The sequence below is a fragment of the Dysidea avara genome, chromosome 8, assembly GCF_963678975.1.
Source record: "Dysidea avara chromosome 8, odDysAvar1.4, whole genome shotgun sequence".
Lineage (NCBI taxonomy): Eukaryota > Metazoa > Porifera > Demospongiae > Dictyoceratida > Dysideidae > Dysidea > Dysidea avara.
The window spans coordinates 23,640,191-23,655,863 of record NC_089279.1 but is presented as its reverse complement, the minus strand read 5'-3'; the positions used below and the strand labels follow the sequence as shown (position 1 = coordinate 23,655,863).

Sequence of the window (15,673 nt, the reverse complement as noted above, 5' to 3'; positions counted from 1 at the left end):
AAAACAAAATTTTATCAATATCCGAAGGGAGAAACTGCTATGACTTATTTTCCTGACAATTCATTGTTATTTCACTTACCCAGTTGGTGTTTGTAAATATCCATCTTAGCAGTTATGATGCTCAGATTGTATATAGAAAATTATTTCTTAATGCACTAATGCCAGTAATGGTGGATCATGGTGTTGTAGACTAGATAGCTGAGTAATTTTCAATTTCTCTCAGTGAGTCAGTGTATATGGCCTTTTATAGCTAGACTATGCACGGTAACTGCCAAAGGTGGAGGGATCAGAAGTCTTGTTCGAGTTAGATGAGTTTATTTAAGTAAATATCCTTGCATGCGCGTCTGTGCATGCGCCTAAAAAAGCTGAGTCTACATGTATCCGGGGGATTACGGTAGTTTACACTTGCGCATGCTCGGCTAGAATCTGCCATCTTCTCGAACGAAGGTACCCTAATTTTATGTGATAACGTGAGTACTGTGTTTGTATTAAAATGTTTTTTTTTTTTCTTGGCGTACTAGTATTATGTAATGGACAAAAATTTACAAATCAACAATAGTATTTCGTAGTATAATATAGGCCTTTGGCCTTTCGTTGTCCAGATTCTGTCCATAAACTGATCAAGGCTGTTCTTGAATTCACTGATTGACTGAGCATTAATCACAGATCGGCGTCTTGAAAGTAAACGTGCACGACTGAAAAGTCATGAGACGACGATTTGGCTGGCCAGTTATCGTTGGTGGCTGCTACACATAGCGGTAACACTGAGCCCGCCGTATTGTTTAGCTATTCAAGATTTTAACATAATTATGTCAACATGCTGTGCAGGAAGAAAATTGTGTTATGCATGTTTTTGTTTGTTATAAGATGCCGCCACCTTTAGTAGGTAATTAAATTGTGGTCAAGTTGAATGGTAGGGTAGTTTCTTGGATATTTGGTTTATATTCTCACTCATGACTGCAGGGCTCCCCCTGTGTTACTACTATATATAGGATTTCATCAGAGAAAGGCTGAAGTTATATATAGCTGATATTGATGCAAGGATGTGTTGCACTTAGCCTACCATGAGTTAGCACACAAGATAGTTTAACAAACTAAAAATTGTTAATTTAGAAATGAAGTAGGGTTCCAGTGATAAAAAGTAGTGAAACAAGAGATATGAATGATGGTAGTAGCTATTACAACATAGCTATGTGGGAAAATCCCTTCTTTGGCATTGAACAGATGGTGGTAACATGCCAGTTTAGGGATTTTCTCACGTGGCTATATTGTAATAGCTACCAATAATAATTATTATTCATATCTCTTGTTTCACTACTTTTTACTGCTGCTTCGTTTTTAATTGCATTAGTATTTAGAATCTCTTCACATTGCAGAGTCCATAGCTCATGGCTGGATTAGTAGATGAAATCCCAGTGTTGAAAGGAAAGGCAGCTGAACAGAGTGCTCCTCCAGCATTGGAACGAAAACCATTCTTTTGGGACAGCATCATATTTTACCTTGTGTCTGCCATCCTGGGGCTAAGTGTTTCTGGCATACTTGTTGAGTTCTTAAGACCAGACCAAAATCTTGTGACATGTTTTACTGGACTAGAGAATCGAGCTCAGTACACGTTCGTTAATAGTTACTGTCACAAATATCTTCCAACGGAGGAGTACTTTTCTGTTGCATTAATTTTACATGCAGCAGCTCTGATTGTACCTCACTATCTTTGGAAGGTTTACGTCAGTGCACAAATTGATTTCTTCTTTAGCCATGCTGCAAAACTGGAGACCCTTCGTGATAGGAACACTGGCAAGTACCCTCATAAGAATTTTAGCATTGTGGAGCATATGCACAAAGAATTTCATGACAGGAAATCTATCTTGATATTATATGCTACGAAGTTGATAGCACAATTTTTCTTGGTTCTACTTTCTCTTATTGTGAGTGCTGTGATCTTTCAAGACTTTGATGTTACTTTCGAGTGTCGTGAAGAAATAAGAGGGAGTCAGTTGTTTGGTAATGTGACGTGTGCATATGCTAGGATATTGTTTATTTCTGTGTTACGAGTTGCTGACTATGTTTTGTTACTTATTGCTATGTTGGTCATTGCTTTTGGATTTTACTGGTGTGTAGTGCACACCCATCCTACAGAACTGGGACACTTAGCTACTTCCTTGTTTTGCTATGACTCATGTATCAATTCTAAGCACTACAAACCCAAGAAACGTTATCAGTTAAAAAATGATTTCCAGTTTTTGCTTGTGTCACTGTTTTCCACTAATGCTGGTTTGGGAAGAGTGTTCAAAAGTGTACAAATTGCTAATGACATAGATCATGAACTAAGTGCCCACTTGGAGTCATTGGACAGCCAGGATAGTATGAAGCACTCAGTTCCTGGTCGAGGTAAATATTCTAGTTTGTTAATAAGTATATATTTATTAGCTGTTGTTTAGAAAAAGATCAACAGAAAAACCTTTATTATTTTGTCAGACACTACAGGGTAAGTGATTGGTAAATTGATAATGGATAGCAGGTTATTTTTGAAAAATTTCAAGATTTTTATAACTGACATTCAAGTTTACTTATGAATTGGGTGTTCAGTGCACTATTATAAGCTATTGGCAGCAGTGAATTGTTATCCCTCCAATATCGTGTATTTGCAAAGAATTTTACCCTTGAAATGAACTTGCTATATGCTATATGAAGTTTCACCATGCCAATTTTTGTATGCACATCAATTCTGTGCTCCCATATAGATTCTTAATATGTGACCGGCTGAGTAAAAACCCGACTAGTCAGCATTTTTCTCGAACTTCATTTTGTGACTTCTGTTTTGTGCAGATGGAAAAGCCAATGTTTCAGTCACATCTGCATGGAGACTACTTTAGGAGTTATAGTGATAGACAGCAAGAGGAGCAAAACAATTGTTTTGTAGTGTCTATATGGAAAATAAATTACTGGTGCTCATTTAATTGATCATAAGTCATGAGTGCAACAAGCTGCAGAGTCGGGACTGGTGTCATTGTATTCACCATGAATCAGGGCATTCATCAAGGATTCAAGGTACAGATTTTTGGTTTATATTTACCCACATGTTTAAGTACAAAAGCTGTTCAAAGTAAGAAACCGCAACGACAATGTTACATTTTATTGCATTGTAAACATTTACGCATAGCCCACGTTTGCTTCATGGTGTAGAACCAAAACAAGGATATTCTTACTCTCCATGAAGAGGTGAATCCATGCAGTAGTGTATTAGATATTTCAATTCAAGCCTTCTATCACACTGCTCACTGAAGTGATTAAAATGCACATAAAATTACTTTTGTTGCATGTATTTTTATGCAATGTAATTCAATGGTATTTATCTCAAAAACAGAATTATGCAAACTAGTTGGGTTTTCACTCAGCAAGTCACTTATGTAACAGCTATGAGGTTAGGAATTCTGTATACTACTACAAAATCTAATTTTTTGTTTGCATTCAATATGTATTGACCAGTCTAGAATTTAAATATTTGATTGTTAACAGGATACCATTTCATTTCAAGAACTTATATATGATTTGTGTGAAGGAATTAGTCACTATCAAGAGAAGATCTATGGGTACAACACATCAAGGCTTGCAGCAATGGATATTGCATGTGGCAGTCATTCTTATATGTTTTCTATTGCAAGATGGCAACTACAGGTATGTATGTTGAGAAATAGAGGTAGTATACAAGTATAAGAAAAAAATAGGAATTTTAAATTAGAGTAGGGACCGTGTATAGTGCTGCAATAAAAAGTACTGAAACAAGCTGGATTGGAGTAGTACGTAATGTCCAAAGACTGTAAAACAATAAGAAGTGCATATCCCTACTGTGCTACACTCAATGCACAGTAGGGATATTCACTTCTTATTGTTTTAATAGTATTTGGACATTACGTACTACTCCAATCCAGCTTGTTTCAGTACTTTTTATTGCAGCACTATACACGGTCCCTACTCTAATTTAAAATTCCTAATTTTTTCTTATTCTTGTTTGTGAAGTTTTTTTTGCAAGCTCATGACCACAAAATAGCCTGCTTTTCACAAAACCAGTCACACAATACTTTAAGAGTTAATCACAGCACTATTATACTAGACTATGACTCATACAATAACAACTGATCAATGGGCGTGGCTCTACATAAGCCTGCAGACAATAATGGACATGGATTCGTGCATACCTACATGGGCGTGGCTACCATATGTCAACAGACAGTAATTTACGTAAGTGGACGTGGCTCACGAAAGAAGCAGGGCTACGCTATGATGTGTAGTAACACATCCACATTTAGTTTAGCAAGTGGGATCAGACCCGAATAGTCTGTAAAGCGGGACCTGGATAACCCGACTCGGTTTAACAGTGTTACTAAATAAACTATATTTATTGACTTACACATTGCTATGTAGTTTGCCGCGAGTTGCTCTCACTGATCGATATCAACAGCAAGTCATGTACGCGTGTGTTCAAAATAGTTTGGTGCACCTGGCGACCATGTGTATTCGAATAGTTTGATGCAATATACACTGGTAGGTGGAAGCCGTACTGTAGTCTATTAACACTCAGCAGTAGAACCTTGGCTGATGGTCATGGTAAAGAAGGATAAAAGGTAAGACAATAGCACAAGCATTGTATGTTTATCAATATACCAAAGGTTTTTTCTTAAGCCATCTAGAAACGTTTCTGCTAAAGAATTAGGGCTATAGCTGTAGCCAGTTTTCTGCTACGCTTGACTGAAGGCATTAGGCAGACAGTAGAAAATTTCATTGACTAAATTTAAAAAAAAATTCTGTAGCAACTTGACGGAAACGTTTCAGGTCGATCTGAAGACACTTTTGGACTTGGTTTTACCCAACCAATACTGTCATGTCGTTGTGAGGAAAAATTGTAGTAGGTTATTGGGTTATATTATATCACGGATCACCCCCACACCTTCGATGTCCCTACTATACAGTACTATCATACTGTATGATATGATGTAATAGTTATACCACAGGCATGAGTGCTTTGCCTGATATCAAGCGTAAATAATAGATATAATATTATACGCACGTGCCCGAGGGCAAGTGTGTATATATCAGGCAAAGCACAAGTGGCCATGGTATAACTAATATGTTCTATTTTAGCATGCAGACTTTTACAAGTACACAGAAAAATTTGGAATGTTCAACTAGAGTAGGGACCATAGCACATTGACAACAAGTACTGAAACAAGTTGGAGTAGTGCACGATAATCACAGTAAAACAATAAGAAGTGTTATATCCCTACTGTGCTCATGATACCATAATGGAAATGCACAGTAGGGATATAACACTTCTTATTGTTTTACTGTGATTATCATGCACTACTCCAACTTGTTTCAGTACTTTTTATTGATGTGCTATGATCCCTACTCTAGTTGAAAATTCCAAATTTTTCTGTGTACTTGTTTGTTAACTTTTTTTGTAAATAATTATTATTACTGGTGAACTCACGTATACCGCATCTGAAATGGCACCGTGCGCCCCAATCATCATCTGAAAAGTGAAGTATCCATTACGCTTCGTTGTCAGTTTTGTTCAACCCGTTACGCAGCATTTCGAATCAAGAACTGTTCAAAAAGCACCTCTGCAATCCACGCATACCAAAAGAAATGGTGCTGCGCCCCCCAGTTATATCAATTATCGTTGAAGTATCCATTACGCTTCGTTGTCGGCTATGTTCAACCCGTTACACAGCAGTACGAACCAAGAACTGATTGAAAAGCATCTCTACTATCAAAATAGCCACTATGACAAATACGGATGATTTCCGTTACGGAGGGAAGCCATCACGTACTATCGCCAAATCGACACTTTTCGCTGTCAGCAAAGATGAATGGTACACAAAGGAGGACACTGGTAAGTCCATGAAGAATGCATTGTACGTACAGTGGTATGCCAAAAGGCACCTGTTGGGCCAAAGCAATGTCAAATAGTGAAAAAATCAAGCACGTAGCCTTAGCCGTTATCGAGTTGCACTTGTCTGAAAGCATCAGTCAGTTACTCAGTCAGTCAGTAGAAAATTCCGTTAAATAAATAATTTTTAAAATTCCGTAGCAACTTCCGTCGCTCGATACATAGTCTGTTATGTTGCTGGTTTTTGGCCGTCGATCCACGCCTTTGAGAAGTTCTTCAAGTCGGCTTTCATATTGCTTACACACTGCGAGGGTTTTATCAGTAGAATCCATAGAGCAGCGAAGCCATGACATGGCTCGATAATCCCATTCGTACACTCTCTTCTACTTATCAAATGTAGCCTTAGACACTTGCCGTTTTGCTTTCTTGCTTGAAGTTCCACTTACACGAGGCCTTTTAGTCGCCATTATTATTATAGTAAATCGAATTACAAAATTATGCGTAAGAAAAATTTTTTGTTCGGATTTTTGTCCGGTCAACTTCAATAATGGATGGCCAATTCAAAATTTGACTGGATATTAACTGATGGCCGACTGCTATAATCACCCCTGTATCCTTTGTGTGGGATAGTCAGTGTGAGTCGATCAGCTTTTCAGTCAGTCAAGAGCATGCTAGCTTCAGCACCGCTCTTATACCCACCTGATTTGAACAAACCTTTCTTCCTTTGGACTGATGCTAGTAGTAAAGGGTTTGGTGCTTTGTTAGAACAGGAAGGCAATGATGGCAGAAGGTATCCAATTGCTTATGCTAGCAGGCAAACTAATACAGCAGGATCCAACTATGAATTAGAAGTTGCTGCACTCGTGTATGCAGTTGAACACTTTGAGGTTTACCTATTGGGAAATAGTTTTACGTTTACACAAACCACAAGTCACTGGTGAGTGCATTTATTTCCCATATGAAAAGCGAGCCAAGAGGACTGCTTGCAAGATGGTATTTGAGTATAGCAAGATTTCTGCCCAAGATGCAACTAGAGTATAAGCCAGGATTAGTTAATGTTGTTGCAGATTGCCTTTCTAGAGCTCCAGTATCAACTGACAAGGGAACAGTACTACAGATTTCTGAAGGAGACAAGTCATTGTTACAGCTTGTTGAACAAGAACAAAGGCAAGATCAAGAATTGGCACAGCTAATGGATTATTTGTAGAATAGATCTTTACCTGATGATGTACAAGCTGCCAGACACATAATAGGTCAAGCTAAGAAGGGTTTTATTTTGATTGATGCTATTCTTTACTACGAGGGTGGAGAATTCCCTAATAAGCGTTGACTAGTAGTTCCAGCCCATTTACAGCAAAATATTGTGGATGAACGCTATGATTTAAATTTTGCAGTCATTTTTCTATGAAGAAAATGAGTAAGAGAATTGTATGCTACTTTTACTGGAGAGGTATGAATGCTGATGTACTGAAAAAGTGTGAGTCTTATATGAGTTGTGTTTCTGTTCACGGTTGTAGTTATATGGGTAAGCCGCTCTAAGTAAGTGTTCCTGTGGGAGGCCCATTTGAATGCCCAGGTATGGATTTTGTGGAGCTTGATTGGAGTGAAAGTGGAAAGAGATATGCTTTAGTTTTTCAGGACTATTTAACTAAATGGCTTGTGGTGTATGCTTTGTCTGATTGTAAAGCAGAAAGTGTGGTTCAGTGTCTAGTGGATTTAGTTTCATGTCATGGAGTTCCCAGTAGCATTACCCATGATAGGACACCAGAATTTTTATCATATGTGTTACAGGAAACAGCTCACCTAATAGAAATTACTCAGTTGCCTACTTCTGGTGGTCACCCACAAGCAAACGACCTTGTAGAATATTTTAATAGGACATTAAAACAAAATGTTGGCTAAGGTAGTCACCACAAAAGGCAAAAATTGGGACAAAATGCTTGGAGCTGTCCTGTTTGCTTATAGGAGTACACCACATCAATCAACAGGTGAAACACCTTTTTATTTAGTGTATGGCAAAGAACCTAATTTTCCAACAGTAATGTTCCTGTGAAAAGGTTACCTGTGGTAGAGACTGATTATGGTGTTGCATTAGAGACAGAGCTGAAGTGTGCCCGATCACTTGCCAAGAAGAACTTAGAAGCTTCCCAGAAGCAACAGAAGAGGTATTATGATAAGAAGGCAAAGGACTGTGATCTTAAGGTTGGAGATCTGGTAATGCTTAAGGTACAACCTAAGTTAAACTTGATAAAGATTTTCTAAGGCCATTTGTGATTGTTTCACTTACAGCAACTAATGCTGTCATACAAGCTCAAGGAGATAAGTCTGGTGAGTCAATGAATGTATCAAGACAGAGACTATCTAACTGCAATGAACATTTGAGCAAGGCAAGACCCTGGTTAGGTGCCAGTCAGGAAAGTTAAGGAAAAGGCAGGAAACCAAGGTTACAGACCCAAAATAGAGGGACAGCTGATGATGTATTAAATAGTGGACACTCGCAGCCAACTCAGTATGTGACAAGATCAGGCCGTACAGTGAGGAAACTAGTGAGATTAGTAATACAGGATTTTCAGGAAGATAGCCATGAAGGGCCATCTTTAAAAGGAGGGGGAAGTTGTGAGAGTCACGCGATACCAGGGACAACTGTGAAGGCTCACGTGAGAATTGCAGGAGTCAGTTGAGCAGAGAGTCGCAAAGAAGTTGTAGCTCGACTCAACCAGAACTTTTAATAGTTGAACAGTCTACTTTTTAGGATCGTAGATGAGAACTCAATGTTTTTAATTTATGTTGTTGAATAATAAATCATTCAATACGGTGTGTGTGTGTTCTGGAGGTTCGCACGGCTCAACCGGGGACCTGGGCTTCAGGGAAGAAGTGCTACTGGGTTCCTACATTGTGAGAAACTACTTGCTGTAGTAAAGCAAGCACAATATTGATCGACATATACTCTAATAGAACAGTCACATAACATCTTAGGTAACTGTATTATTAATCTTTTAATGCTAGTGATGCTTCAAGAACTCTGCTCATTTGAGATCAAGATATTCTAATGAAGCAGCCACAGCCACACATTTATAACATGACTATAGCAAAGAAGTTAAACTAGTGTAATTAAATCATTTATTTAAAAATTAAAGGAGGGTTCTAAAGATAAAATGTGGTGAAACGAGATATGAGTGATGGTATCTTTGACACTGAACAGATAGTGGTAACATGCCAATGTAAGTATTTTTATACAAAGCTATTATAGCTACCATCATTCATGTATCTTATTTCAATAATTTCTATCATTGGAACCCTACTTCATTTTTAAAATTTATACTGTGGTTACTGTAGCTCATCTCCATTACACTGGATTCCTACTATAAGAACCAAGACAAAGAAAAAGTGTTTACCACTGATGAATATCATGCTGGAGTATTTTTTATGAGAATACCTACTAATTTGTTTGGTCTGCCAAAGATATTCAAAAGAGATGTGAGTTAACTGATTGTTACTCTCTCTCTCTCTCTGTGTGTGTGTGTGTGTGTGTGTGTGTGTGTGTGTGTGTGTGTGTGTGTGTGTGTGTGTGTGTGTGTGTGTGTGTGTGTGTGTGTGCTAGCATGTGTGGTAGTATATAATCTATTCTTCCATTTTTACATTAGTTTAGCATGAAGATATCAGACTTTATTGGTCTGACTAATAATGAAGCTGATGAGGAGCCTATAAAGTTTAATTTTATAGTGATTGGTGCTCTTGATTCTGAGCGTAAATATAACACAGGTTTGTGTGTTTGTTACAGCATCTAATGTTGGAATTGTTTACTGTTTAGTCAATCAAATCATCGAAATGCATTCAAGGTCGCCACACTTCTTTCTCAAAGGAGCTATCATGTTGATCATTAAGCCAGTCCAAGTAGAACACATGGATATATCACATCATTTCAATGACTGGGCACCTGAAGCAACAAGGTATATGCACACCTGCAAATGTTGTATTCTATTTGTGATCTGTTGAGTGATGCGTTGCCCAGGCCACCATTTCTGTGCCTGATCCAGATTATTTATTGCATGCATGCACTGATTATGGTGTCTTGCTTGATGCTCAAAATGTTAGAAACAAATCAGTACTGGCGAGTACAGTGCTTAACGGTCACCTGAATTAACTGGTCACACTATATTACTCACCATAATAAATTAATGCTTTAGTGGTCCATTCCTAGAATACAAGTATCTATGTGTGCAATGAGTATAAATTACCACTTTTTTTTCAGCTTTTGGAAGCCGAGCTATATTCTGAATGTTCTCAATGGGTGGCCAAAAGATAGTGCAACTACTGAAGACATTTTATCTAATGGCTACGTGGTGAAGGTGATGTGTGGAAAGACTTTATGCAAGTTCCAGTTAAAAGCCTATGAGTTCATTGGATTTCCGACAAATCAGAGTGCTAGTGACACACAAAACAACATATCCATCAGCAGTAACACCAGAATACCAGTGCATCTTTTAAACAACACCAGGACATCTCATAGTCGATCCCATTCACCAATGGTGAGATGGCACTCTATATAATATTTTACTCGTACGTAGGTGCGTATAAGTTGTGTTGTTATGTGGTATGCATATAGTGTAAAGATCATCCAGTTTCATACATCATGATAAATCACTTCCACAATTTGTATAGCCAATCACATTTGGGAATAATTGTACTCATAACAGCCAAATTGCGCTCCGCTTCACCTTGTACAATTTTAACTGTTACTCATACAATTATTCCCTAATTGAATGAAAATTGCCTGCTATTCACATAGTGACCACCCTTCATGCTTTGTAGTAAACATCGATTCAGTTCTGTGTGACCATTAACCTTGAACTGGTGATAGATTCATTCTTTTAGCACTTAAAAGCTTTCTTTTATATGATTGGATACTTATATTTTGTTGCACTTAAAAGGCTTGTATTTCGGTGATTCTGATTGGCTACTCAAAATGTCAATACTGTTACATGCATATACGTATGTTGGTTTATTTCATTGGTTACACTTTATTGTTACCCTTAAAAGGCTTTTATGATTCTGTTACTTCATTGGCTGTTTTTCAGTGCAGTTACAAAACAAACTATGATTTAGGATTAATTATACTCCTGCTACTGAACAATACTCTAATAAAGCAGTCATCACAATATACTCTAACAGAACAGTCATTGCGTTACTCTAATAGAGCATTCAGTAGAATATAACCACAGTTCTAATTACTCTGTTTGGCCTAAGCCACGTTAATTCTCTTGTACTTTTCAATATAGTCAGTTTACATTCACCTGAGTCCTCGTTTCTTGTTTATAACTCTTGTTATGTGGGCCAGCTTTGGGAAAATAAATTACATGTGCTTACAAAAACAACTGTAACTTACAAACACAATGCAGTACAAGTTGCAACTTACACCATTGTGTTCTCCATGAATAGGAGAGTCCATTACGTGGTAGGTTTTTTCTCCTACCACTTTTCTTCACTACGTACAGAGACAAAATCAGTGAAGAAAAATCGATTGCGTACAATCGCTTCGACATGACGTTAACAAACACCCATAACTCACGTACCCTATAGGCTACTGCTACGAAACAAAGATTTTTGAACTCCTCTTGAGTAGGCAAATAAGATGATATCCATGTTTTTATCACTACACTCTTTTTTCACAAAGCGTTAAAAAATTACGAATTTTATTTTTCATTTACGCCGCAAATATTTTACCCATTGCAACCAATAGCCTATACTGAAAATTTAGGCTTGTGCCATTATGTTGGGTTTTTGCAGATCCGGTCACATATGTGCTTTGCACATGCAGATCTGTATCACATAAAACAGATAAAATATCACATCAGATCAATAAAATGTAGTGTGCATGACTATGACCTTTATGGGTGGCCTGACCACTCAAAACCTGTTGCTCTGGCCCTGAGGAAGCTCCTAAAGATATAATATTTGTGACCAGCTGAACAAAAACTGGCCATTTTTGCAAAATTCTGTTTTGCTATAAAAATCTATTGAAATAAAATACGTATGCTACATAAAATAATTTACGCTTGGTTATCTACTGAAACAAAGCTAAAACCTGTACACCACCAGACTGTCCTGTTCATTGGGAGTAAGAAAATCTTTGTTGCTTGTTTGTACAGTGTATGGTACATGCGCTTATTTATGATGCGGTAGAAATAAATTTACTATCGACATTTAATTGTTGAAAAATAGCCTTCTTCCTTGTCCACACAGAGACGTACAGAGAAAACGCTATACCTTGATCGATGTGTTACTTCATGGTGAACAGACTGAGCCAAACCTTGTCTCCATAGTCTGTTTCAGTCATGAGTTATGATTGATTAAATATGCTCCTGTAATTTGTTTGCTGTACAAATCGAGTTTATTCCTGTTCCAACTATCTAGCATTATAACTCCAAGACTATTCATCACAAAAGGCTGAAACCTTGGCTGTTTACTCCTTAGTTACTATAGATAACAGACAAGCAATAAAATGGAATTCGAGGAATGTGTGAAAACGGTTGGTTTTTGCTCAGCGGGTCATATTTATTTTATACGTGTGTTGAGAAGCACACAGATAACTACATTGTTAGCATATTGGATGTGTATTTATATTTGTAACCACTGAATGGTTTGTGCACATATTAGAATCAGGAATTAACAGTATGTGATATTTAATTTTTATCAAGGTTGAAACTGAGTTGGGTCACATTTGGTATAGGTCAATCAGTTTGCAGAGTATCCAGGCCTGATCCGGATTGGATCACACGGTAAATAAATTTTACCTTAACAGTTTGATGTGTCATAGTCTACCCAGCTTTTTTTGCGAGCTATGCCCACATATCGGGATTGTGTGTGTTGCTGTCTATGGGCATATGTGAAGCCACACCCATTTATCAGTAAGGTGTATTGCAGTCTGTAAGAATACATGAAGCCATGTCAATTTCTATTCTGTCATCTTTGTGGAACCATAGCTTCTAATTGATCTTTAATAGTTTTTGTGTGCAGTTCTGGTTCTTTCGTGAGCCATGTACATTATCATAAATGTGTGATACTGTCTATGGAACTGCGCCCATTAAGGTCTGTTGAAGTATGTAGGTATGCATGAAGCCATGCCCACTTATACAAGAAATGTATTTTGCTGTCACGTAGAACCACAACACCAATTGATTGTTAATTAATAATAATTATAGAACTTACCTAGAAAAGACTATTTATTATATAGCTAGCCTAGCTAGCAGAGATAGCTATAAACAGTGGACCCAGGATTAGGGGACTCGGGGACCCACGAGGATCTTGGAATTTTATACACTTCACTATTTTCTATACTTGTACTAGGTACCTCTGCAAGTTGCACTATTAGGAAGCACATGAAAATCTACACAAATGGACACTGTTATTGTGCAACAAGACATGAAACTTCTCCTGTATACTGCTATTGGACATCTGGTATCCACTTTTGTCCTGTCACGGTGTCTGCACATGATGTTTATACCATTTAGAATTTATAAACGCCTCTGAAAAAGTGTCTGAAGCTGACTGCATTTATAGGCCACTTGCCTGCTGCACAGTGAGTGTACTAGTCTATTATGTTTCCTAGCTACTAAAGTTTAGAAACATTGTGCAAATGTACCATATTGTATGAAGTCCGGTCGTGTAGGAAAAAGTGGATTGGCCATGCAAAACTACTTGCAGAGGTACTTAATACGAGTATAGAATATTGTGAAGTGTATAAAATTCTTTAAAAGTTTGATCCTTGTGTCCCCTGGTCCCAGGTTCTTCAGTGGTCCCTGGGTCCACTGTTTATACCTACTCAGCTAGCAGAGTACCCACTTGGCACACACCTCAGTCAAACAGTATCAGGATCTACTATCTGGGTCAATTGGTCTCCTTAGTGATAGGAGCTCATAAACGCCGCAAGGTACAAAGGTCTTCAAGGCTTTCAGCGCTTACAAGCTCCTGGTAGTGACCACCCAGTTTCAACATTGATTTCTATTGTTGTGTAACTGTAATGTATTGTATTGTATTAATGCTTTACAGTGACCAGCACTGTATGTACCAATTACATTAACATGACTGGTGACTACTGCATGATTTAGTTGCTGTATGTGATGGTACACTAATACTTCATACAATTTCACTATGCTATCATGTGAGATTTTATCATATCATTTGTAGGATAACCGCAACATTCCTGATGATAACGATGGTGATAATAATGGAGAGTTGCAGCTTTGTGAAACAGCAGAAGCAGAAACATAACTAAAAACCAGCCCAGTCTGCATAGATCTACAGTAGTAGTCTATAGGAGTTTGTATTTACATGTTATATGGGGAACTTGTAGCTATTTCAGGTTTGTTATTATTTGTGCAGTTGTGTAGTATTATGCCATCTTTAATCTTTTTCATTTTTTGATGTCTTAAAAAAAAGAAGAATATTTACCAGCCACTGCCTAACCAAATCATTATCATTATATTTATTGATGTTTGACTGTGTTGGCTAAAACTGACCATATCTAATGTAGCATGCACACACAGCTCAGCAACGCTTGGATTGCAGTTCAGAAGAATGTACAGGAGACAATACAAAAAAATCAACGTACACACCAAGCACCATCATGCATATAAAGAACATTAAGTTTGACAATGTGTGTTACTAAAGAAGTTCTTTGTGGAGGATGGAATTAATTTGCATGAATCATGCACACCTCAAAAGCCTGCATGTGTTTGACATTGCCACTGCAGATGCATAAAGCTACAGCATGCAGCAAAATGGAAAGGCATAAAGATGTATAGCTGTATGGCATTTGTTACAAAAAGTTAGTAGTCACAACATTTGTTAAAAGTTGGATGAACTGGACAATATGTGGCATGTTCATAGTGATATTGACAGAATTGATGTGTTTTTCCAGCAGATAAGCAGTTGAAGTCAGGGGCGGAGAACAGTACTCAAAAGTGGAGGGGCAAGTCATGTGGGGTGGCTGTAAGTTACAAAGTGTTTTAAAATCATTAACTGTATCTTAGTGCACAAGCACACTAGCATGCAAAGCATGTCAATACTAGGGGGTCTGGGGGGCATGCTCCCACTGGAAAAATTGAGATTTGAATGCTTCAAGATTGAATCTGAGTATTTTCAGTGGTACATGTGTACTTGAATAGGATATTCCTATATTATGGCAATGATTATCATTAGGATACTGTACAATTAGATACACCAGTAATCGAAGGCATTTCAGATCGACTCATGCTCTCAATTACCTATAAAAAGATGTGATAATGAAGACAAATTGTACAGCAGGATCAACGTATGATTCCGCTGAATGTTCTATTAGAGTAGTTAGGTGACTGCTCTACTAGAGTATTTCGATCTTGTGCACTCCCTGCACTAGTCCATGCAGTACTCCATTCTTGCATAACGTTTAGCACAAATCCCAGTAAATTAAGGCAAAGTAAGTCGGCTAATGACTACAATGGTTGCTTTACTTTGGCAACTGGGCATTGGGAAAAGTGAGGGAGCACTGCCCCCTCTGCCCCCCCCCCCCCCTATTTCTCCACCCCTGGTTGACATAGATATGATTATACTTCTTCACTGCTCCATTACAGTGGTCATGATCATCTTTTACATCACATTTTAATTATATTAAATCTGGAGTGCCATGGCCTTAGCTACAATTGCAATTGAATTAATGAAAGCTTTATCCAAGATCAATACGAAGATACTGACACGTTATAGCTATTATCAGGGGCCCTTGAGGAATGCAACATCATTGTTAGC

The 15,673-nt window shown here is 37.8% G+C and overlaps 1 protein-coding gene and 1 long non-coding RNA gene across 3 annotated transcripts; both read left to right on the top strand.

Annotated features, from left to right (window-relative positions):
- The first annotated feature begins 386 nt into the window (after positions 1 to 386).
- Positions 387 to 14,360, top strand: LOC136265197 (uncharacterized). 2 transcript variants are annotated; one of them, XM_066060036.1, is made up of 9 exons: positions 387 to 470; positions 1,377 to 2,388; positions 2,439 to 2,485; positions 3,517 to 3,675; positions 9,227 to 9,367; positions 9,535 to 9,652; positions 9,702 to 9,840; positions 10,143 to 10,419; positions 14,078 to 14,360. In XM_066060036.1, the coding sequence occupies exons 2-9, from the start codon at positions 1,389 to 1,391 to the stop codon at positions 14,159 to 14,161; spliced, it is 1,965 nt and encodes a 654-aa protein (XP_065916108.1). In that variant the 5' UTR covers positions 387 to 470; positions 1,377 to 1,388; the 3' UTR covers positions 14,162 to 14,360. The 2 variants fall into 2 exon arrangements, with proteins under 2 accessions (XP_065916108.1, XP_065916109.1); XM_066060037.1 differs by having other exon boundaries at positions 388 to 447.
- Positions 5,358 to 8,705, top strand: LOC136265199 (uncharacterized). The gene is made up of 2 exons (XR_010705426.1): positions 5,358 to 7,878; positions 7,930 to 8,705. It is a non-coding gene; the product is annotated as an uncharacterized lncRNA (long non-coding RNA).
- Positions 14,361 to 15,673: the final 1,313 nt, after the last annotated feature.

Bases quoted from the DNA above. Each gene is read 5' to 3' on its own strand.
- LOC136265197 (XM_066060036.1), top strand. From the start codon at position 1,389: ATGGCTGGATTAGTAGATGAAATCCCAGTGTTGAAAGGAAAGGCAGCT. The intron at 2,389-2,438 runs GTAAATATTCTA...GCTGTTGTTTAG, and splicing joins GCACTCAGTTCCTGGTCGAG to AAAAAGATCAACAGAAAAAC. The intron at 10,420-14,077 runs GTGAGATGGCAC...TATCATTTGTAG, and splicing joins GTCGATCCCATTCACCAATG to GATAACCGCAACATTCCTGA.